Source organism: Ictidomys tridecemlineatus, chromosome 11, assembly GCF_052094955.1.
Source record: "Ictidomys tridecemlineatus isolate mIctTri1 chromosome 11, mIctTri1.hap1, whole genome shotgun sequence".
NCBI lineage: Eukaryota > Metazoa > Chordata > Mammalia > Rodentia > Sciuridae > Ictidomys > Ictidomys tridecemlineatus.
Window position 1 is genome coordinate 133,083,919 of NC_135487.1, and position 25,011 is coordinate 133,108,929.

The 25,011-nt window shown below is 42.8% G+C and overlaps 2 protein-coding genes across 37 annotated transcripts in view; one reads left to right on the plus strand and one right to left on the minus strand.

The window, feature by feature from the left end:
* The window catches only part of Fmo5 (flavin containing dimethylaniline monoxygenase 5), a 54,347-nt gene extending 34,805 nt beyond the window's left edge, over positions 1–19,542 (plus strand). For 6 of the 12 annotated variants that reach the window (XM_021721383.3, XM_021721382.3, XM_078027726.1 and 3 more), the window contains 2 exons: positions 3,029–3,101; positions 5,524–7,868. In XM_021721383.3, coding sequence (XP_021577058.2) covers positions 3,029–3,101; positions 5,524–5,869 — 419 coding nt within the window. In that variant the 3' untranslated portion in view covers positions 5,870–7,868. The other 6 variants (XR_013428352.1, XR_013428353.1, XR_013428351.1 and 3 more) reach the window with 6 other exon arrangements.
* The window catches only part of LOC110597299 (uncharacterized), a 64,499-nt gene that overhangs the window by 8,273 nt on the left and 31,215 nt on the right, over positions 1–25,011 (minus strand). For 18 of the 25 annotated variants that reach the window (XM_078027707.1, XM_078027724.1, XM_078027723.1 and 15 more), the window contains exon 1: positions 11,647–15,934. The exons of 2 other annotated variants lie outside the window; for them this stretch is intronic. In XM_078027707.1, coding sequence (XP_077883833.1) covers positions 13,391–15,934 — 2,544 coding nt within the window. In that variant the 3' untranslated portion in view covers positions 11,647–13,390. Of the gene's footprint in view, positions 1–11,646; positions 15,935–25,011 lie in introns of those variants that run through there. 5 more of the 25 variants (XR_013428346.1, XR_013428348.1, XR_013428347.1 and 2 more) reach the window with 2 other exon arrangements.

A 25,011-nucleotide genomic window follows, 5' to 3' on the forward strand; every position in this document is an offset into this window, starting at 1 on the left:
AAGTTAAGATCTGGGGGAGATCTAAGAGTTCCCTTCAAATATTTGAAGGATACCTATGGGATAAGAATTAGACTTACTTACTCGAGCAAAGAGTCAAACTAGAACCAAGGAATGAAATCTTGAAGGTTGCATAATATCAGCTTAACATTAAAAAAAAAGACAAGACTTTTTTTTTTGGTCCATATAAAGGGAGCATGATTTGAAGGAGGGAGATAAGAAATATGATACAATATGTGTCTAAACAAGGTAACACTGAAAGTTAATAAATTCAAAGAGAACTTCATCACAGAACGTTGTAAATATCTTTATCTGCCCATCACATTTAATAGTTCATGAACTGACTGCCTCTCTCCACCAAGAAATAGACCTCCTCCTCCTCCTCCTCCTCCTCCCCCTCCTCCATACAGTTTCAGCTAATAACTGCAGACTGGTGGCTGTACCCTGTAAGAAGTCATTGGAAATCAGCTCTCAAACATACTTCTTGAGCACCCTAAAGATCTGTGATTAATTTCAAAGGAAACATTCCCATGCTTCCTTGTTGATTTGTAAGTCATAATTCCCATAAATTAAGAAAACACATTAAAAAACATAGTAGGCTCTGAGTGTTGAATTTCTGACTTCTGTGTTTCAGAGGCGTATCAGGCCCAGAAAAGGGCCACCAGAATGGCAGAGAACATGACACGTGTTACAGTAGGACCCCGTGCTGGTCAGCCTGATAATGAGAAGCCTTAAAGTGGTCATGACAGGTGCTTTTCACATTTTAAGTCCTGTCAAGTATCAAAACTTAGTTGAGTGGCTCCAGAAGGAAGAACTAGTTCCAATGATAAAAGTTGCATAGAAGTATATTTGGGGTCAGTTCAAAAAATAATGTTCCAGCAACCACATCAGTCAGTTACATCATCTCCTTAGCAGGTAGTGAGACCTCTAAGGCCAGAGATCTTTTTTTCTTTTTCTTTTTAGTTGCTTCTGTTTTTAAAATACATGACAGCGGAATGCATCACAATTCTTATGACATATAGAACAATATTCCATATCTCTGTATATAAAGTATGTTCACAGCAATTCATGTCTTCATACATGTACTTTGGATAATGATGTCTATCACATTCCACTGTCCTTGCTAATCCCCTGTCCCCTCCCTTCCCCTCCCACCCCTCTGCCCTGTCTAAAGTTCGTCTGTTCCTCCCATGCTCCCTCTCCCTATCCCACTATGAATCAGCCTCCTTATATCAGAGAAAACATTTGGCATTTGTGTTTTTTGGGATTGGCTAACTTCACTTAGCATTATCTTCTCCAATTGCATCCATTTACCTGCAAATGCCATAATTTTATTCTCTTTTATTGCTGAGTAATATTCCATTGTGTGTATGTGCCACATTTTTTAATCCATTCATTCACTGAAGGTCTTCTAGGTTGGCTCCACTGTTTAGCTATTGTGAATTGTGCTGCTGTAAACATCGATGTGGTTATGTCCCTGTAGTATGCTGTTTTTAAGTCCTTTGAGTATAAAATGAGGAGTGGGATAGCTGGGTCAAATGGTGGTTCCATTCCAAGTTTTCCAAGGAATTTCTTACTGCTTTCTATACTGGCTGCACCAATTTGCAGTCCACCAGCAGTGTATGAGTGTGCCTTTTCTCCCACATCCTTGCCAACACTTATTGTGTTTGTCTTCATAATAGCTTCAAGGCCAGATACTTTTAAGGAAGAATGAGATGACCACTTGATATTGTATTGTAGAGAGAAGGATTGTACTAAGACACATTCCCATTCTGAAATTCTATATTCCAGAATTTTATAGAGTAACATTTTAGGATTGTGGCTCAATTTTGTACATGGCACAGTGCCTACATATCTGGTTGGGCATAAGGCTGTATATCTGGGCAAAAGGCTAATTTTTTGAGCTAGAGTTGTTTATATGGACTTAAAAGTGATTCTTCCTTTGTCTAATCATGTCCTTGGTTTTAAATCATAGTACAGAAACTGTTTTTATATTAATGTTTAAATTTTATTTGTCAAGATTGGGTATATGAGTTCCTTTGGCCTTACCTCCCCCCCACACACAGACACACACAAACTCTTATCAAATAGAAGAGGTTATAAGGTGAAGGTTACTTTCCATAGGATTTTAGCATAAAATGTGATTAGCGTTTATGTTTATTTCCTCTATTCTCTCTTGTATAAAATACTTTTGTTATTAAGATACCTGTGCAGGTGTTCCTCTACACCCCTCCCTTTTTTGAGTTGGGGTTTTACTAGATCACTCAAGCTGATTGAACTTTTAGATCCACGTTATCCTCCAATTTCAGCCTCCCAAGTGCTGGAATTACAGGCATGCATCACTACACCTGACTTGCCTTTTGACCTTGTACCTCACTTTTCATTTGCTTTTAAGGCCATTTGTCATTTCCTTGTGCCCAAATTTAATTTACCAATTCAAAGACTATGTTAGGGAGGAGGCAGGTATTTGTTGGAAGGCAGAGTACGGTAAATATGTTCCAAAGACAAAGCAGAATAAACTACATGTACTGATACCGGTGAATATTCCTTAGGACCAGAGGTATTTTGAACTTAATATATTTTCAGATTTTTGGAATATCTGCATATACATAATGACCTATCTTGGAGATGAAACCCAAGTCTAAAAAGGAAATTCACTTAGTTTTCATATACACCTTACACAATACAGCCAGAGGGTAATTTTATACAATAAAATTGTGCCTGTGTTTTGATATGACCTATCTTGAGGTCATGTGTAGAATTTTCTACTTGGGGCATTTTGTCCATGTTCAAAGAGTGTTGAACATGGACAAAATGTTGGAGCATTTAAGATTTCTGTTTTTGTGATGAGGTATGCTCAAGTTATTATATTTTGGTCATGGCAAGATCAAGTGATCAAGCAAACTGTAATCTCTTTGAGTATAGAAAATCATCCTATATTTCTTTGAATTCTCCATAGCACAGTAATTGTTAATAGGATCATTGTTTCTATTGAGGTAATTTACACTTAAATTTAAAATTTTCTCTTTAGGGCTAAAGAAATTGCCCTCACAAAGTGAAATGATGGCAGATATATCTAAGACTCAAGAGGAAATGGCAAAAAGGTAAGAAATTCTCCCAAGAAGATGTGTGTAACTTTTTCTACTTATTCTTAATAAGAACAATACTCTCCTACACTTACTTTCATCTTGTTGATTTGAGAATCCTGGTTATATTGTGATAAGAGGGGAATGATAGTGGTGACAACAGAAGGGGGAACTAGCACTAGCAGTTTACTGTGGATGGGAAAGGAGAGGAGACTCAAGGAAGTGCATAAAGGCGGTCTGAAGGCTAAGTTTAGGACTTAAAAGTCAGGACAAAGCTCCTAGAGAAAACAATCAGGTGTGTTATTTGGGGGAGGGTTACTTGAAGTGTTAACAGAGCTGCAAAGGAAGGAGGAGTGTGGTCGGTCAACGGTGATTTCAAGTTCCAAGTAGACTTGCAGGCCTGACGAGGTGGACCGCACTCGCAGGTCACAGTGTGACCTGGCAAAGCCGTGACATCCCCTGGCTGCTTTGCTTCTGTGGACACAATGATGTGGCAGTCTGCATCTCAGAACTTGAGCTCAGATCCCAGGTTGTTTTTATGTGGAAATGGATTGTTGCAGGCCCCAAATGGTGGTTTCCGCCACTGACTGTACAGCATGGCTCTGGCCTGCCTTGGAGGAGAGAAGGTGACTTCATTCCATCTTCTCTCCTTACCGGTGCTCTCCTATTTCCCTCCCCTTTCATTGCTGCACGTCTGTGGCCAAGTTCCTACATCCTCTGCTCTAGGCCTCTCCTCTGCCTCCCCGAGTCCCTGTGTTCCCAACTTCCTCCTTGCTCCCCACGTCGTTCCCCTGAGGGTCATCCATGACCAGGTGCCTTGCTCTCACTCCTGAGCTGGCACTTCTAAGCGTCTTCCCTTCCTGGAGGCTTTCTTTCCCTTCTTTTCTGGCACCAAACTCTTATTTGGACTTTCCTGCTCTCTTTCTTTTCACTTAAGCTTGTCCAACCACCTTCTGATTGTGAGCAGTCCCCCAGGACATAGTCTGAACTTTCCTGAGGGTTGGCAGCTTGCTCACATTCAGCGTTTCATGGGCATGGGGTTTATTTAATCCTCTTAACCACCCCGCAGGCTGTGAAACCTCATGAAAACTCCGATACTTGACCTACTATTATAAGACGCGTAAATGCACGTGTGCCGACGCCCGAGTTAATATAATCTCCAGGAAGGAGAGCTCTCAGGTTCTTTCCTGTTTCATCTCCTCAAAATTCCAGCCCCATTTTGATAAGGTACCACTTGACCACCTATCAGTTCCTCCAGAATTCCACCTCAAGAAGTCTACCAAAAATTCATTTTCTAGTCCTTGTTTCCTGTCTTTGTTTTTGGATTCCTCAGTTAGCTTAAAGACTTTCCTCTTATTTGCTTTGTGTTCCATTGTTCTTTCTTTTCATTATAGAGAACAAAAAGTGAAAGTCTCCTGGTCACACTTCTTCCACATACTTTACTGTCAACTGTTTTTTCACTAAGAAGTCTTTTTAGCTCTCCAAATCTGCACTTGGTACCATTACTCCATCTGGCTCCACTGGGAGGGCCACTTCTGTGAGACAGGTCACCCTCCCGTCCTTTCAGGATTCCAAATTAACATCTTCGCTGGGAAGCCCTGATCTGTGGACACCCCCTACCCATCTCACCACCCTGGCCTCCCATGCTTGAGGATTTGGGGTGAACTCCCTCCTTCTCGTCAGAGTCCTCTGTGTCTGCAGTGCTGTGGTTCAGTCTTGTTTTCTGCTGACTCAGGCCACGACCACAGACGTTTATGCCCATTCCTGTTTTATTCCTTCACCTGGCTGTGTTCCCCGATTTTTAATACTTTTTCTTTGTTCTCATCTATATCTTTCAAATCTTCAGTGACCTATGATAGCCCTCTTTTTTTTTTTAGAATTTTTTAAAAATATTTATTTATTTTTTTTTAGTTTTCGGCAGACACAACATCTTTGTATGTGGTGCTGAGGATCGAACCCGGGCTACACGCATGCCAGGCGAGCGTGCTACTGCTTGAGCCACATCCCCAGCCCTGTAGCCCTTTTTTAACTACCCTTTTTAAAATTTCTATTTAACAGTCAAACCTACAATATTTAGCAAAACCCTTGTATGTTCTGTTAGTATACAACAATCTTATCTCTTCTGGTGTATTATCAGATCTCTAAGAATGGTGACAAATATCTTTTTTCACTATTTACTACAGTTTGTAGCCTAATTTAAAATCAATCCAAGCTGAGGCTGTGGCTCAGTGGTACAGCACTTGCCAAGCATGTATGAGGCACTGGGTTCAAATCTCAGCACCACATGTAAATAAATGAATAAAGGTTCATCAACAACTAAAACAATTTTTTTAAATCAGTACGGTGTGCCCAGTATAAAATCAATACAATATGTATGCTGATTGATCGACTAGTTAATGGCCTTTTTGATAGGCCATGGCTTCTGTCTTCTCTGATTTAGGTACGTGGAAAGCCAACGCCATACCATTCAGGGAGACTACATTGATAGCATGGAAGAGATTGCTGGTCTGCTGGGAGTCAGGCCTAGTCCACTGTCTCTGGCCTTCACTGACCCCAAGCTAGCATTGCAGTTACTTTTGGGACCTTGTACTCCAGCCCAGTTTCGCCTACGGGGCCCTGGAAAGTGGGCTGGGGCTCGAAAGACCATCCTTTCCACAGATGACCGTATCAGGAAGCCCATGAAGACAAGGGTGATGGACAAGAGTGATTCCGCAGCGTCCGCGGTGGCCGTGGGCAGGTTCATGCTGGCCCTCATTCTCTTTGCGGTGATCGTGGCTTATTTTTAGACGTCCCATTGTCAGTGCCCTGGCTTCCAGACCTAACAGAACTGAGCACGCTCACCCCCCTGTTGCTCAGAAAGCTACCTTTATTTCTCTTTCAGAAGCATTGAGCCTCTTTTCACCTTTTCCTACAATGAAGTCCTGACTTCTCATTTGTGCTGGTTCATGCTCCTTCCTCTTGTAATCTGTCACTCTTTCCTTCCAGTAATTCCTGGACTGTGAGCTCAGGCTGTCTTTAGTCATCTCTATATGATGTCCTTAGCAGACATGTGGCCTTGTTGATCATCAAATATTATGGTGGGGATCCTAAATCAGCATCTAAAAAAATGGCTGACTTCAGGCTGGGGCTGTGGCTCAGTGGAACAGCGCTCGCCTGGCACGTGTGAGGCGCTGGGTGCAATCCTCAGCACCAAATAAAAATAAATAAATAAAGGTCTCGGGTCCACCTACAACTAAAAAAATTTTTAAAAATGACTGACTTCATGTAATTCTTCTGATAGGATTTGATTTTCTATTTAAAAAGCTCAATTTTTGTTTTTAATATTAAAACTGTACATTTTCTGAGAGAGAATAGAAATAGTCGTTTGTCTGTGATAGACATACAGATACATAAGACATCTTTTTTTACTCACTATCCTAAAAACTGGCCACTTTTGCTCCTTACCCTAAGCAACATGTCTTTATTTTCTTAATAAAGAAGTTACTTTCAATTTTCTAAGCTCATAGGTTGTTTTAATAATTTAACATCTACCCATGGGTTCTACTTGGTTGAGAAAACTGGGATTTTTTAAAGCAGCTGTCCTATCTTTTTTGATCTCTTAGTTCCTAGATTGGATCTAATCAGATTTTTTGTTTAGGAAAAAAGTAGCTGCCAACTATGGTAGTGAAGTCTACAAGTGTAATGTGTTTTGTCTCCTCTTACTCTTTCTCCCATTTCTTCAAGTAGAATCTAGTAGTAAGAATTCAAAGAGGTTTTGTCTAAAATGTAGGAATATTCTAATACCACTTTTTCTTATGTAGTTCTGAAAAACAGAGCAAAGAAATAGAAAGCAGGGAGTTGGGTTTACGTCCCAGTGCTGCTGCCGATTCTGTCTTCTCATCTGCTGAAGTTTTGCTATTCTTGTTTCATGAGAAACTGTCACTGTCTAGCACCTGAACTCCAGTGCAGAAAGGTACTGGAAGCACCCGTCAAGGGTATAGTCACAAATAGCTGCTGTGCAACGGTTTTAAGTTTGGATTGCTGCCAATTTCTTACCTGCAGGATGAATTTGAACAAGTAAAAGCACATCCAACTAATATAAATACACATAAGAGAATTAGAAATTTGAGAGTTAAAAGTCCTTAATCACATAGCTATTTGGACAGCTGCCTATCATTTCACCTAATTTACTTTTCCGGAACTAGAGAACTGAAAGTTGGTATTATGTCTTTTCCTTCTCTAATCCTTAGGATTTAGGGGATTTGTTATCTATTAAAGTAGATCTAGTGTTTTTAAAATCTTTTCTTAGTTATTGATATACCTTTATTTTATTTATTTATACACAGTGCTGAGAATCAAACCCAGTGCCTCACACATGCCAGGCAAGTGCATTACCACTGAGCCCCAGCCCCAGCCCCAGATCTAGAATTTTTTAATCTACAGGTTACTCTTGTTCAAAAGTAAATTGAAGCTGGGCACAGTGGTACTGGCCTATAATCCAGTGGCTAGGGAGGCTGAGACAGGAGGATCATGAGTTCAAAACCAGCCCAGCAACAGTAAGACACTAAGCAACTCAGTGAGAGCCTGTCTCTAAATAAAATACAAAATAGGGCTGGGGGTGGCTCAGTGGTTGAGTGACCCTGAGTTCAATCCCCTGTACCCACCCACCCCCCAAAAAACAAGTAAATTGAAGGCTGGTTGTGGCTCAGTGGTGGAATGCTGTCTTAGGTAATGAGGCCCTGGGTTCCATTCTCAACAGCACATTAAATTAAATAAATAAAATAAAGTTATTTTTTAAAAGGTAAATTGAAGGTCTCTTGCTTCTTAAATTTTCTCCTTTTATAATATAAACTTGCCTCTTTTAGGATGTAAATGTATTGAATTAATAATCCCCTAATTATCACTAATAACACCCAAGTTTCCTCTTTAAAGTGTGTATTTTCAAATTGATTTGATTCTCTCATTCTACATATAATATGTAAGGTTACCAAAAAAATCATCGCTTGATTTCTAAACTAAGCTGAATGCAAGATGTGAATAGGATATTGCACTCAAAACAACTCAAGATGCAAAGCTTTAGTATTGATGAACATGCTGATATTCTATTTATATATTCTACTTATATATTTTGCTCTTTATATTAAGATCATGTATATGTGTCTATATATTTATATAAAAATTCTCCAATTATATTAAATCTGGTTACCAAATAAAAATGCATCCTTGTAATGCCAGTGAGTGAGGAAGTGCTCTCTGAATAAGCATGTGTCAAGGGGACACAGGAGCCATCGAATAGTGGACAAATTTGAGCAATAAAATAAATGACCTACTATTAGGAAAAAAGACATAAAAAAATCACAAGTCCATAGTGATATAAGTAAATGGTTGAATAAATTAATAAATGAGATGGAACAGACAACTCTCCTCTACAAAAGAATTCCAAATGATTCATAGAGACACTGTCTTCTCAAGGAGACGGAGCACGACTGTCTAAGTGGGTGGTATAGATGGACTCCCTTTCAGAATTTACAGCATGGAAAGCGGGGAGAGTGACTGCAGTGGAAAAATTCAGCACGGACCACTTCAGCCAGGTGGCCAAGGTCAACATCGACAGCCATAAGTCATACTGACCATAGGCACCCTTGTGATAGGACGGGAAGGTCCCTGCGGCCCTCACCCCTAAACCATAGCCCAGCTCAACCATGAGAAAAGCACCAACAATCTCAAGTTGAGGAACATTCTGCAGACTGCCTGAGCACCTCAACACTGTCCAGGTCATCAGAAACAAGGCAGTTCTGAGCACAGTATAGAGGAGCCTAAGGGGGCCTGTCATCTAAATGGAATGGAGTGTTCTGGAATGAAGAGAGGGTAGGAAGTAAAACTTGGGGAGTAAGTAAAGTAGCATTATGGTCCATAATAACAAGTCAGTGTTGGTTTATGATTGTGACAAATGGACATAATAATGTGTCAACAGTAAGGAAAACCAGGTGGGTGTATTCAAGAACTCTTAATATTTTTGCAAACTTTCTTAAAAACTATTTCTGGGGGGCTGGGGTTGTGGCTCAGTGGTAGAGTGCTCACCTAGCATGTGCAAGGCTCTGAGTTCAATCCTGAGCACCACATAAAAATAAAGACATTGTGTCCATCTACAACTAAAAAAAAATTAGTTTTAAAAAATACTTATTTTTTAGTTGTAGTTGGACACAATACCTTTATTCTATTTATTTATTTTTATGTGGTGCTGAGGATCAAACCCAGGGCCTCATGCATGCCAGGCAAGTGCTCTACCACTGAGTTACAACCCTTGCCCCAAATCAAAAACTATTTTAAAATTTTAAAAATTACTTGAAAAAAAAAAGAAATGTATTCATTTGATTCAGGATTTGACCTAGAGCTACAGTCTAGTGGAATTTTCTTAGCAGAACAACAACATTGGCTATACATTCATCTACATTACTATGTTTACCCGATTACTCTCAAATTAAGTTGACTTAATAAAACATAACTTACAACAGCAAATTTCACCTCCATTGCTGAGTAAGTATTAACTGTGATTGTATTGACTGAGAAATGGTGATACGAAGTCCAAAGACAATTTCTTCGATTCACTTAGATAAGTTTTCTTGTATCTGAGAACATGAAGCCAGTAGTCCCGACAAGCAAGATTTATATTAAGGGCAGCTACGTACAGAAGTAAGGTAATGTTACTTCATATTGAGCCTGCCTTGTTACTTTGGCTAACCTTAACATAGTAATAAACACTCTCTAGGCTACCTACTTGAAATTTCCCAAAGTGCATGATTTTTCATGCTTCAGTGTATTCTTTTGTTGTAATTTCAATAAATTCTTCAGCTAAATAACACCCCCATCATCTTCAAGATTCAGTTCATCAGTTAACTCTTCCATGAAGAGCTTCCTGATCCCCAATATGAAATACTGGGCTCCTCTGTGCTTTTAACACACCTGTTAATATCACACCTGTTGGTATTTGTTAAATACCAAACTCTGTGGTAACAAGTGGTTCTCTCACATGATTCCTCTTTGAACTAATAAGTTCTTGGGAGGCAGATTTCTTTGCAGTTAATTTATGTGTTCCCAGTGCCTAGTATAGTGCCTGGAACCCAGTGAAGCCTCCATAGATTAATTAATTGAATGAATATATGTAACATGGGAGATAAAAGTGGTTGGGATTTTAAAAATTTAAACAATGGGGGACTAGGGTTGTAGCTCAGTGGCAGAGTGCTCACCCAGCACGTGTGAAGCACTGGGTTTGATCCTCAGCACCACATATAAATAAATTAAATAAAGGTATTTTTTAAAAAATAGTGAATATCACTTTTAGAAAACATGATTAAGGAGATCAGGGTGCTTAACATTTTGAAATATCTGTGGGGCAAACATGTTCTTTCAGAAGATATTCTGGAATAGAGCACTGATCTGAGTCAGCGTGGTGGGGCAGCCTCTGAATGACTCGTGTCTCCGTCCTGGAGTGCAGAGGCTTTGATCATCACTGCTTCTCATCGTGACTTGGACTTTGCCCCAGTCCTGGAAATTTGAGGACGTATCTTCAGACATAGGCATCACCCTACAGCCCTTGGGTCCAATGACACTCACCTGTCCCTGGTAACCCTGCCCCTTCTTACCTTTTTTGGATGGAACTTTCTAAGAATGAGGGTTCTCCCAATAAATGCCCACTTTGGACCGTGTTCTCTCCCCTGCCAGCCTCTCGTGACTACCCCTCGCTCTTCCCTTGGCCGAGAGTGGAGGAGCCGTCCTGAAGCTTGTTTAAAGGTAAAGTGTGTGTCTGTGTTTCATTTGGGTCCCTGGAAATTCAGACCTTAAATTCAGCTGTCGTGGGGGTGGCAGTACGGTATCTAACCGCCTGTTGTGGTTTGAAACACATCTGTCTGTAACTTATTTACACAAATACATCTTTTTAAAAGTCAGGATCTTAATATAAAGAAAGTGTGTCTTCTTCAATCCTCATCACTGTTTCTCTTTCCTTTCTCGAGTCCTCCTACTCCACTGAAGTACTGGCCACCATCTTTCCTGGTTGTAGATATTTTCAGACCCATTCACTCCCCTTCATTCTGTAAATATTTTAGTATCAAGCTTTGTGCCTTTCTCTATGAACATAACTACTCCTGCAGTTTAGTATCTAGGTAGTACTTTCACCTATCCAATATATTAATTAGGATTAGATTTGGTCATATATAGTAGAAAAACTCCAAACAATGATTTAAACTAGACTGAAGTTTATTTATTCTCACATAAAAAAGTCCAGAGGTAGACAGTCCTGATATATAACAGCTCTGTAGTTTGTTTTCTGCTCTATTATTCTCAGCTACCTCACAATCCAAGGTGACTGCTGGATTCTAGCCATTCTATGAACATCCTACATAGAAGGAAGGAGAAATGTCAGGGCACACCCTTTCTCTTAAGGAGATTTAACAGAAGTTCCATATAAAATTTCCACTTAGATCTAACTGGAAGAGAGCTACCAGGGAAGCTAAGAGATGTGTCTTTATACAGAAAGGCAACATACCAAGGTTTTTGTGCTTTTATCACACCAAAGTTATTATACCTAGGTTATTGAAAGAGAAGAGGAAACGGATGTTGAGGTGGGCCTCTAATACTCTCTGCCATCTCGTTTTCCAGTTCTATGATCTTACTCTGACGATTTTATGATCCATCTCACGTCACCTGCCTGCACCGAGGGTCATAACTAAGACAGTCAATGCTTGGGCTGGGGATGTGGCTCAAGTGGTAGCGCGCTTGCCTGGCATGCATGCGGCCCGGGTTCGATCCTCAGCACCACATACAGACAAAGATGCTGTTCCGCCAAATACTGAAAAATAAATATTAAAAAAAAAAAAAGACAGTCAATGCAGATAACTGAACACCACTGAAATTTCACTGTCACACATCTTCCTCTCCAAACCTCTGCTGACCCACTCGGTTCATTCACTCTGTACGTTGACTCCCATGAGACCTCCCTCATCTGCTCTTCAATTCCCAGCCCAGCTGGTTTAAAGTCCATGGCCCAACATGGCAGTCCCACCTGCACTCTCCATGTCTGGTTGGATGAACTTTACCTGATTACGATGACAACCCCACCACTATGGTGGACTGGCTTGCTTCACTCCTAAGCACCACACTTAGACCTGCAGTACATCTGCCACACACACTGCGTTTTCTAGTCAACTCTCTCTCCTTCTCTTCTTGTTGATTATCTCACACCTCCTACCTGCTCAAACCTCAAACACTCTGTCTCCTCTCCTCAGTCAGCTAATCACCTTGCTGCTTTTTTTCCTAGAGAACAGAAGCAGAATTAATCTGAGTCCCGGGGGAAGGACTAAAGGAATTGGGAGTGAGAGGGAAAAAGTAAGGATAACCCAAAGGATAGACCAGGCAATCAGGAATTTGAAGGGGTGAGCAAGTGGTTATGGTAAAATTGCACCTTCTTCCCTTAAACTGTTTATGATCAATAGCAAGAAGATGAGTCCATAAGGCCTATCCCGTTGGAAATACAGTGAAGAGAATTACTGTACCCTTCATTCAGCAAATGCTTACTCAGTTCAAGGTGTGTGCAGATATGCAAAGGGATCAAATCTGGATCTGCTCTCTATCAGTTATCAGAACCACGATTCTCCAACTTGGTAAAATGGAGATTCTGGTTCTGTACATGGGGATGGGGACATGAAACCTGCATGGATTCTGAGGCACCCAGGTGATACAGGGATGCTGCTGGACGGTATCTACAACTCGTGTTGAGTGATAAATGTTCCTGGTTGGGAACAACAAGTTCCAACACCATTAAATCCTGGACCCCTCCCAACCCCAGAATTGTGTGTGACCTCTTTATGCATTTTTGTGTGCCTCCTGGAGTTTCCCTTGTGGCACTTTCTCTTGGATTTTATCTCTTCTGGAGTTAATCATTCACAGGATACTTCTTACCTTACAAGAGCATTCTCCTACTCTTGATGGTTCATTCACCTGTCAAGTCCTCCTCTCCTGAAGGCCCACTATCTGTCAAGTCCTCCTCTCCTGAAGGCCCACTATCTGTCAAGTCCTCCTCTCCTGAAGGCCCACTATCTGTCAAGTCCTCCTCTCCTGAAGGCCCACTATCTGTCAAGTCCTCCTCTCCTGAAGGCCCACTATCTGTCAAGTCCTCCTCTCCTGAAGGCCCACTATCTGTCAAGTCCTCCTCTCCTGAAGGCCCACTATCTGTCAAGTCCTCCTCTCCTGAAGGCCCACTACTGTCAAGTCCTCCTCTCCTGAAGGTCCACTATCTGTCAAGTCCTCCTCTCCTGAAGGCCCACTATCTGTCAAGTCCTCCTCTCCTGAAGGCCCACTACTGTCAAGTCCTCCTCTCCTGAAGGCCCACTATCTGTCAAGTCCTCCTCTCCTGAAGGCCCACTATCCATCAAGTCCTCCTCTCCTGAAGGTCCACTATCCGTCAAGTCCTCCTCTCCTGAAGGCCCACTATCCGTCAAGTCCTCCTCTCCTGAAGGCCCACTATCCGTCAAGTCCTCCTCTCCTGAAGGCCCACTATCTGTCAAGTCCTCCTCTCCTGAAGGCCCACTATCTGTCAAGTCCTCCTCTCCTGAAGGCCCACTATCTGTCAAGTCCTCCTCTCCTGAAGGCCCACTATCTGTCAAGTCCTCCTCTCCTGAAGGCCCACTATCTGTCAAGTCCTCCTCTCCTGAAGGCCCACTATCTGTCAAGTCCTCCTCTCCTGAAGGCCCACTATCTGTCAAGTCCTCCTCTCCTGAAGGCCCACTATCTGTCAAGTCCTCCTCTCCTGAAGGCCCACTATCTGTCAAGTCCTCCTCTCCTGAAGGCCCACTATCTGTCAAGTCCTCCTCTCCTGAAGGCCCACTATCCGTCAAGTCCTCCTCTCCTGAAGGCCCACTATCTGTCAAGTCCTCCTCTCCTGAAGGTCCACTATCCGTCAAGTCCTCCTCTCCTGAAGGTTCACTATCTGTCAAGTCCTCCTCTCCTGAAGGCCCACTATCTGTCAAGTCCTCCTCTCCTGAAGGCCCACTATCTGTCAGGTCCTCCTCTCCTGAAGGCTCACTATCTGTCAAGTCCTCCTCTCCTGAAGGCCCACTATCTGTCAAGTCCTCCTCTCCTGAAGGCCCACTATCTGTCAAGTCCTCCTCTCCTGAAGGCCCACTATCTGTCAAGTCCTCCTCTCCTGAAGGCCCACTATGTGTCAAGTCCTCCTCTCCTGAAGGCCCACTATCTGTCAAGTCCTCCTCTCCTGAAGGCCCACTATCTGTCAAGTCCTCCTCTCCTGAAGGCCCACTATCTGTCAAGTCCTCCTCTCCTGAAGGCCCACTATCTGTCAAGTCCTCCTCTCCTGAAGGCCCACTATCTGTCAAGTCCTCCTCTCCTGAAGGCCCACTATCTGTCAAGTCCTCCTCTCCTGAAGGCCCACTATCTGTCAAGTCCTCCTCTCCTGAAGGCCCACTATCTGTCAAGTCCTCCTCTCCTGAAGGCCCACTATCTGTCAAGTCCTCCTCTCCTGAAGGCCCACTATCTGTCAGGTCCTCCTCCCCTGAAGGTTCACTATCTGTCAAGTCCTCCTCCCCTGAAGGTTCACTATCTGTCATGTCCTCCTCTCCTGAAGGCCCACTATCTGTCAAGTCCTCCTCTCCTGAAGGCCCACTATCTGTCAAGTCCTCCTCTCCTGAAGGCTCACTATCTGTCAAGTCCTCCTCTCCTGAAGGTTCACTATCTGTCAAGTCCTCCTCTCCTGAAGGCCCACTATATGTCAAGTCCTCCTCCCCTGAAGGTTCACTATCTGTCAAGTCCTCCTCTCCTGAAGGCCCACTATCTGTCAAGTCCTCCTCTCCTGAAGGCCCACTGTCTGTCAAGTCCTCCTCTCCTGAAGGCCCACTATCTGTCAAGTCCTCCTCTCCTGAAGGCCCACTATCTGTCAAGTCCTCCTCTCCTGAAGGCCCACTATCTGTCAAGTCCTCCTCTCCTGAAGGCCCACTATCTGTCAAGTCCTCCTCTCCTGAAGGCCCACTATCTGTCAAGTCCTCCTCTCCTGAAGGCCCACTATCTGTCAAGTCCTCCTCTCCTGAAGGCCCACTATCTGTCAAGTCCTCCTCTCCTGAAGGCCCACTATCTGTCAAGTCCTCCTCTCCTGAAGGCCCACTATCTGTCAAGTCCTCCTCTCCTGAAGGCCCACTATCTGTCAAGTCCTCCTCTCCTGAAGGCCCACTATCTGTCAAGTCCTCCTCTCCTGAAGGTCCACTATCTGTCAAGTCCTCCTCTCCTGAAGGCCCACTATCTGTCAAGTCCTCCTCTCCTGAAGGCCCACTATCTGTCAAGTCCTCCTCTCCTGAAGGTTCACTATCTGTCAAGTCCTCCTCCCCTGAAGGTTCACTATCTGTCAAGTCCTCCTCTCCTGAAGGCCCACTATCTGTCAAGTCCTCCTCTCCTGAAGGTTCACTATCTGTCAAGTCCTCCTCTCCTGAAGGCCCACTATCTGTCAAGTCCTCCTCTCCTGAAGGCCCACTATCTGTCAAGTACTCCTCTCCTGAAGGTCCACTATCTGTCATGTCCTCCTCTCCTGAAGGCCCACTATCTGTCAAGTCCTCCTCTCCTGAAGGCCCACTATCTGTCAAGTCCTCCTCTCCTGAAGGCCCACTATCTGTCAAGTCCTCCTCTCCTGAAGGCCCACTATCTGTCAAGTCCTCCTCTCCTGAAGGTTCACTATCTGTCAAGTCCTCCTCCCCTGAAGGTTCACTATCTGTCAAGTCCTCCTCTCCTGAAGGCCCACTATCTGTCAAATCCTCCTCTCCTGAAGGCCCACTATCTGTCAAGTCCTCCTCTCCTGAAGGCCCACTATCTGTCATGTCCTCCTCTCCTGAAGGCCCACTATCTGTCAAGTCCTCCTCTCCTGAAGGCCCACTATCTGTCAAGTCCTCCTCCCCTGAAGGCCCACTATCTGTCAATCCTCCTCTCCTGAAGGCTCACTATCTGTCAAGTCCTCCTCTCCTGAAGGCCCACTATCTGTCAAGTCCTCCTCTCCTGAAGGCCCACTATCTGTCAAGTCCTCCTCTCCTGAAGGCCCACTATCTGTCAAGTCCTCCTCTCCTGAAGGTTCACTATCTGTCAAGTCCTCCTCTCCTGAAGGCCCACTATCTGTCAAGTCCTCCTCTCCTGAAGGCCCACTATCTGTCAAGTCCTCCTCTCCTGAAGGCCCACTATCTGTCAAGTCCTCCTCTCCTGAAGGTCCACTATCTGTCAAGTCCTCCTCTCCTGAAGGTCCACTATCTGTCAGGTCCTCCTCCCCTGAAGGTTCACTATCTGTCAAGTCCTCCTCCCCTGAAGGTTCACTATCTGTCAAGTCCTCCTCTCCTGAAGGTCCACTATCTGTCAAGTCCTCCTCCCCTGAAGGTTCACTATCTGTCAAGTCCTCCTCTCCTGAAGGTCCACTATCTGTCAAGTCCTCCTCTCCTGAAGGTCCACTATCTGTCAAGTCCTCCTCTCCTGAAGGCCCACTATCCGTCAAGTCCTCCTCTCCTGAAGGTTCACTATCTGTCAAGTCCTCCTCTCCTGAAGGCCCACTATCTGTCAAGTCCTCCTCTCCTGAAGGCCCACTATCTGTCAAGTCCTCCTCTCCTGAAGGCCCACTATCTGTCAAGTCCTCCTCTCCTGAAGGCCCACTATCTGTCAAGTCCTCCTCTCCTGAAGGCCCACTATCTGTCAAGTCCTCCTCTCCTGAAGGTTCACTATCCGTCAAGTCCTCCTCTCCTGAAGGTTCACTATCTGTCAAGTCCTCCTCTCCTGAAGGCTCACTATCTGTCAAGTCCTCCTCTCCTGAAGGCCCACTATCTGTCAAGTCCTCCTCTCCTGAAGGCCCACTATCTGTCAAGTCCTCCTCTCCTGAAGGCCCACTATCTGTCAAGTCCTCCTCTCCTGAAGGCCCACTATCTGTCAAGTCCTCCTCTCCTGAAGGTCCACTATCTGTCATGTCCTCCTCTCCTGAAGGCCCACTATCTGTCAAGTCCTCCTCTCCTGAAGGCCCACTATCTGTCAAGTCCTCCTCTCCTGAAGGTTCACTATCTGTCAAGTCCTCCTCTCCTGAAGGTTCACTATCTGTCAAGTCCTCCTCTCCTGAAGGCCCACTATATGTCAAGTCCTCCTCCCCTGAAGGTTCACTATCTGTCAAGTCCTCCTCTCCTGAAGGCTCACTATCTGTCAAGTCCTCCTCCCCTGAAGGTTCACTATCTGTCAAGTCCTCCTCCCCTGAAGGTTCACTATCTGTCAAGTCCTCCTCTCCTGAAGGCCCACTATCCGTCAAGTCCTCCTCTCCTGAAGGTCCACTATCTGTCAAGTCCTCCTCTCCTGAAGGTCCACTATCTGTCAAGTCCTCCTCTCCTGAAGGCCCACTATCTGTCAAGTCCTCCTCTCCTGAAGGCTCACTATCTGTCAAGTCCTCCTCTCCTGAAGGCTCACTATCTGTCAAGTCCTCCTCTCCTGAAGGCCCACTATCTGTCAAGTCCTCCTCTCCTGAAGGCTCACTATCTGTCAAGTCCTCCTCTCCTGAAGGCCCACTATCTGTCAAGTCCTCCTCTCCTGAAGGCCCACTATCTGTCAAGTCCTCCTCTCCTGAAGGCCCACTATCTGTCAAGTCCTCCTCTCCTGAAGGCTCACTATCTGTCAAGTCCTCCTCTCCTGAAGGCTCACTATCTGTCAAGTCCTCCTCTCCTGAAGGCCCACTATCTGTCAAGTCCTCCTCTCCTGAAGGCCCACTATATGTCAAGTCCTCCTCTCCTGAAGGCTCACTATCTGTCAAGTCCTCCTCTCCTGAAGGCCCACTATCTGTCAAGTCCTCCTCTCCTGAAGGCTCACTATCTGTCAAGTCCTCCTCTCCTGAAGGTTCACTATCTGTCAAGTCCTCCTCTCCTGAAGGCTCACTATCTGTCAAGTCCTCCTCTCCTGAAGGTCCACTATCTGTCAAGTCCTCCTCTCCTGAAGGCTCACTATCTGTCAAGTCCTCCTCTCCTGAAGGCTCACTATCTGTCAAGTCCTCCTCTCCTGATGGCTCACTTTCTGTCAGGTCCTCATCTCCTCACAGCTCACTATCTATCAATTCCTCCTCTCCTGACGGCTAACTCACCTGTAAAATCTTCCTCTCCTGAAGGTTCACTATCTGTCAAGTCCTCCTCTCCTGAAGGCTTACTATCTGTCATGTCCTCGTCTCTTGAACGCTCCCTATCTGTCAAGTCTTTATGTCCTGAAGTCTCATTATCTGTCAAGTCCTCCTCTCTTGACTATCACTCACCTCTCAAGTCCTCCTCTTTTAATGGCTCACTCACCTGTCATGTCCTCCTCTTTTGAAGCGTCAATATCTCTCAAGTCCTCTGTTGAGAGCCACAGCCGAAGGGGCTCCAGCAAACTTCCAGCTGCCAGAAAACTTCCAGCTGCCAGAAAACTTCCAGCTGCCAGAAAACTTCCAGCTGCCAGAAAACTTCCAGCTGCCAGCTGATGATTGACTCACAGTGGCCCCAGCAAACTTCTAGCTGCCAACTGATTGGCTCCTCTACGGTGATGCTTATTGGGCTGTTTCCCCGCCCTTTCAGACCACAGAGCTGCTCATTGGGGGACTTTTTTTGGCTTCACCCATGTGACCCAGCCAATTGGCCTTAAGAGCAGGAGGAGTTGGGGAGGTTGAGAGGCTTGTGGGAAGGCGGTGGTGGCAGTTGGGCTCTGAGGGTTTTCATGAGGAGCTGTGTGGTGTGTTGTGTGTGTTCTAAAAATAAAGTTTGTTTCTGCTTGACAAGTGGCTCCTGAATTGTGCCCAGCCAGACTGCAGCATTTGGTGGCCTATACGGGGATCGACTGAGGGTAAGTGATAAGGTAAACTGCTCGCCCCTGAGGACAGAGCGAGAGGATGGGTAGCCATTTTAAGGAGAAGAATTTTAACAAAACAATATTATGTGCATATATAAACTTAACACCATAAATTACACCTTTATGTATATGTAGAGAGCACCAATTGATAATAAATAAATATGTGAAAGGATGATTAGTAGAGGAAGGAGAATATTGGGAGGGAGGATGGAGATAAAAGAAGGTAATGAGAATTGAAAGGAGCAAATCAAGTTGAACCATGTATTATTTTTTCAAAATAAACCTAATTAATACATATAACTATAATACTGTAATAAAAAAATTCTTAAAAAAATTTTTTCTTTTTGTAGTAGTGGGAATTAAACCTGGATTCCTGCACAAGCAAGGCAACTTCTGTACCACTGAGACACATCTCCAGCACAAAGGTGTATTTCTAATCTTGATTATTTCTTTCTGTTAAATCATCTATTGTCTGGGCTGGGGATGTGGCTCAAGCAGTAGTGCGCTCGCCTGGCATGCATGCGACCCGAGTTCGATCCTCAGCACCACATACAAACAAAGATGTTGTGTCCGCCGAGAACTAAAAAATAAATATTAAAAATTCTCTCTCTCTCTGTCTAATCTCTTTTAAAAAAAATTTTTTTTAAATCATCTATTGTCACTCTTTCTCATATTCATTGTTTTACTGTTTTATATCATCATTATTGTTAAAATGACATTTTTTCATATATTAAGTAATATTCTATTAGTATAATCATCATCATTATTATTCTTATTATGAGTTATTTTCATTACACATGCTAAGAATCCCATGTGGTCAACCACAATCTTGTACTATTTTACACATGTTTTTTTATAATTGCCTGTGTATCTAACCCAAAATCAAACCATGTTTTAGACACAAGATTGTGCTGGGAAAAATAAACAAAAACCTACATCTGATATTCCTGTACTAATACAGAAGCAACTGTACAAAAGGGCCAGTCACCTGCATGAGAAATGAGCCACATTGACAATAAATAACAGAAAAATGAAAGTTACTAATAAGTAGAACATGAAGAAGATATCTAACATGTTACTTTTAGATTGTCCTTATGAATATTATAGATATATGCTCATGACAAAATCCAATTTAGACAGTCATCTGATCATTTTATTACCAACTTCACTATTTCAAAATCCAACTCCCACAGGTTTTCCACAGTTTTGTTCCAAGTTCACTATGATCATATGTAGGGATTCTGACCATGAAAATATACAGAAAAGCATTCCTCGGGTGAGCAAACTCCTGGGGGATAACAAGCACCTTGTTTCCAACCCTTAAAATGCTCTGCAGTTACTCCCTGGAACTAGTCAGATAACTAATACATGTGCAATGCCTAGCTGCTATGGTAATATCCTTTATGAGGAGGCTCTGTGCTAGTCTATCAGCCTTGACCTTGATCTCAGGCACACAGCCCCAAGAAATAAAGGATCTCACCACAACGTTTCACTGAGCCTAAACCTGTCAACATAACAGTAATTTGATACAATGGATTTTCTTGAGAGCTACACAAAACTCCTAACATTGCACATTGCAACTTATTATGTAACTGAAAAATGAGCTGCATATAATGTTGCTAAGTCTGTAACCTGACTAGTAACACAATGAACAATATGTACTAATGAAGTCAATGACCTAAAGTAATCTATTGATATAAATAAAGCTGGCAGCTAAGATGAGCAGTTTTTGCTTTTGCCTCTGCACTTCACTTCTGTATCCATTTGCCTTCCTTACAATCATATGAAACTGATTTAACATGACCATATCTACCTTTCAATTACAAAACCAGCCCTAACTTTAAAGAAAACAAATGGCTTGCATTCAATCATACTATAGATAAAATAGAAATAATAAGGATCTATAAGATATTTTGAGTATCATACTTTATTTTCACCTGCTCATGGAATTCTCTCCAAAATAGACCATATTTATGACCATAAATAAAGTCCTAACAAAAAGAAAAATGTGGAACCAATGCCTTATAGCTTATCAGATAATTACAGCCTAAAATCCACAACAAGAAAAATTGAAGCTAGTATACAATCATGGAGATTGAATCACACACTTTTAAGTGTATGTCATAAAAATCAGCAGAGAAATTTTAAAAATCTCAGAATCAAACAACAGAAATACAATGTACCAGAATTTCTGGGATACTCTAAAGGCAGTTCTAAAAGGAAAATGAAGTTGTGTGTTCCTAAATAAAATACTAGAAAGATTCAAATCAAATAATCTAGAAGTCAATCTCCCAGTCTTATAAAAACAACAACAAATTATTCTCCAGATGAGCAAAACAAAAGAATAAGAATCAGAGATATAATTAATAAAGAATAAAAGAATACAAAGGATTAATGAAAAAAATAGTTGGTTCTTTGAAACAATAAACAAAATGAATAAACTCTTAGATAAACAACTCAAAGAAAAAGGAAAACTCAAATTCATAAAATTAGAGATGAAAGAGATCACATTATCACATAAACCAATGCAATTTAGAGGATTATCAGGGAACTATTTTGAAAACTCATATTCTAATAATTGGAAAATCTAAAAGAAATGGTTAAATTTCTAGATACCTATGACCTACCCAAAATGAACAAAGTGGATAATGAAAATCTAAAATAACAATAAAAAGCAATATACCAGAAGCACTAATATCAAGCCTTCCAACACAAAAATTCCTGGACAAGCAAAGTCAATACTGAATTCTATCAGATAATCAGGAGAAATTAACACAATGCTTCTCAAGTTCTTCCTTGATATAGAACAATAAAAACTGTCCCAAATTTATTCTATGAAGCCAGTATCACCATGATATTAAAAACCAGTCAAAGCCCAGCTGTGTTGCACACACCTACATGATCCAAAATTTGGGGAGGTTGAGCCAGGAGGATCACAAGTTCAAGACCAGCCTCAGTAACTTAGCAAGACCTTTTCTCAAATAAAATAAAAAGAACTGGGATTCTAGCTTAGTGTTAGAATTGTTCTGGGTTCAATCCCCAGTATTACTTAATAAAAATAAAAATCCCAACAAGAACACTTCTCTGATGAAAGAAAATGACACACCAATATAACTGATGAACTTACAGGAAAACTCCCTCAATATAATAGCAATTCAAATGAAATTCAAAAACATGATAAAAGTTGTTTTTATTACAGAAATGCAATAAACACAAATCAATAGAAAGTCTATATATGACAAACCTAAAGCCAACATCCCACTGAATAGGGAAGAGCTGAATGCATTTCTTCTAAATGAGAAACAATAGAAGGATGTCCACTGCCACTATTCCTATACAATAATACTCCAATTTTAGTTGAAGCATTTGGCAAGAGGCAGAAATGAAAGGGTTACAAATAGAAAAGGAAGGAGTCAAATTATCGCTGTTTGTAGATGATATAATTCTGAACTTAAAAAATACTAAAAGTTCCACCAGAAGATTTCTAGTGATGATAAACAAATTCAGCAAAGTTGCATAATAAATAAATCAAGATATAAAAACCAATAGCTTTTGCCCACAATCATGAATTCATTGGGAAAGAAATCAGAAAACTCATTTTATTCCAAATAACACAAAAATTCTTAGTAAGCCAGTCACGTTGCCACACGGAGGCTGAGACAGGAGGATCAGGAGTGTGGGGAGCCGTTCCTGCGGACTGTGGTCCGCCATTACATGATGGCGCTGGCTCCGCTGTGGTCTGTGAAGGACAACTCCATATCAGAGAGAGTTGGCGTATTGTCAACTCCTTATCAGAGAAAGTTGGCCTGTCATTCTCTAGCACCCTGTGAGAAGGGTCCACGTGGCAGCTTCGCATTGGGGTTCGAGGTGCTTTATTAAGGCTGGGAGGGGCATCCAATTATTATTCCGGGGATTAGAAGAATTATTAGAAAATGTCAAGGGCCTGAATAAACTGCTGAAAGAAGATTCCTGAGTCACGTCTTCCTTGCGGGCAAGGGGGTTGTGACAAGTGGTGCCGAGACCCGGGAGAAAAGAAGAAAAAAGAAAACACCAGGAACCAGAACTTGCAGCAGTCAGGGAGGCGCGCTGGTAAGTCCCAGGTAAGGTGGGACCCGCTGTTAAAAAGCGGAGGCTCCTCTATACATAAAGAGGGAGCGTTAAAAGGTACCTGCTCCTCTGTAAATAAAGAGAGGGTGTTACATCTCATAGCAATTGCACTCTGTATTTTCGTTTTTGTTTTCTGTGTATTTTCGTTTTGTTTTTGTGTACTTTCACTTTCGTTTCCTGTGTTTTCTTGTGTTGCGTCATGGGTGCTGTGACTTCAAGTCCACTTCTTCTGGCCCTAGATGGCCTTTTACGTTCCAAGGGACTGAAGGTGAAACGCAGTACCTTAGAGAGATTTTTACAGAGGGTAGATACAGCTGCACCGTGGTTTGCATTTTCAGGCAGCCTCACTACACCCAGCTGGGATAAATTAGGCAAAGACCTTGATTTTGCTCGTGAGCAGGGCATGTTAGAGGGCGGGGTGATACCCCTCTGGAAGATGGTCCGTAGTTGCCTTACAGATGGCAGATGCCAGGAAGCGCTTGTTAAAGGGCAAGAGGTTTTAGAACAATTGCATGAAGAAAAGTCAGAAACGGCAGAGAGTGAAGTGTCTCAGGAAGAGGGGAGTGTGCGGGGCTTGGAGAACAGGAGGAGACTGTATCCAGATCTCAGTGTGCTGCGCACGCCCCCATGCGAAAATGGGTCAGAGGTAGAAGATAATGAAGAGGAGGAGCTGGAGACGCTGTCTCGGCAGCTAGGGAGTTTAGGTACAGGGAACAGAGATAAGCAAGGGCTCAAGAACGGACAGCCTCCCCGATCCGCCTCCGTATGGCGGGGGTGTTTTGGGACGAAGTTTCCACGCCCAAACATGGAGGGCTGTTAACGCTGAGATGGGTCTTGCTTATCCAGTTTTTCAGGATGATAATAGGGAAAGATTTCATGAGCTTTTAGATTTCAAAATTGTAAAGACCCTGGTGAAGTCTGTGCGCACTTATGGGGTCGATGCCGCTTTTACACTAACTCAGGTGGAAAATCTGTCTAGATACTGCATGACTCCCTCTGATTGGGCTAGCCTCGTTCGGGCTTGTGTCTCCCCAGGCAAATATTTAGACTGGAGAGCATTCGTGCTAGAGGGCGCAGCAGAGCAGGCCGCCCAAAATCATGCAACAGGATACCCCCATTGGGACAAAAAAATGCTTTTGGGACAAGGGAGATTTGCTACTGTTTCTTTTCTATTCCTTTGCATCCTAAAGACTCACAGCGTTTTGCCTTCACCCTTCCCTCGTGTAATCACGAGGAACCAGATCAAAGGTTTGAGTGGGTCGTTTTACCACAGGGAATGTCTAACAGTCCTACGATTTGTCAGATGTATGTAGGGAAGGCACTCGCACCTCTCAGACAAAAATATCCTTCCATCAAGATTATTCATTATATGGATGATGTATTATTGGCAGCCAAATTACAACAGTCAGTTAATGATGCCTATAAAGACCTGGTGAAGTTGTTAGCTCAGTATGGATTACATATTGCACCTGAAAAGGTTCAAACAGGGGATTCTATTAAGTATTTGGGAGCGACGATTGGATATGACATGTTAAAACCACAAAAGGTTACTATAAAAACTCAAGATCTCCAAACTCTAAATGATTTTCAAAAACTGTTGGGAGATATTAATTGGATAAGAGGTTATTTACATATTCCTAATATCGTGCTCCAGCCTTTGTATGCTATTCTTAAGGGTGATCCAGATCTTACTTCCCCTCGTACCCTCACTAAAGAGGCCAGAGCGGCCCTTATAAAAGTAGAAGAAGCTATACAACATGCTACTCTATGCAGGCTCCAGAGTGATAAACCTTTCCAGTTATGTGTGCTTGCCACTATGCGGCAGCCTACTGGAGTACTGTGGCAAGATGGGCCTTTACTATGGATCCACCCACATGTATCCCCAGGAAAATCTTTGGAATACTATCCTGATGCTGTTGCAGCGTTAGCACTTAGAGGGATTCAACAGAGCATTCAATTTTTTGGA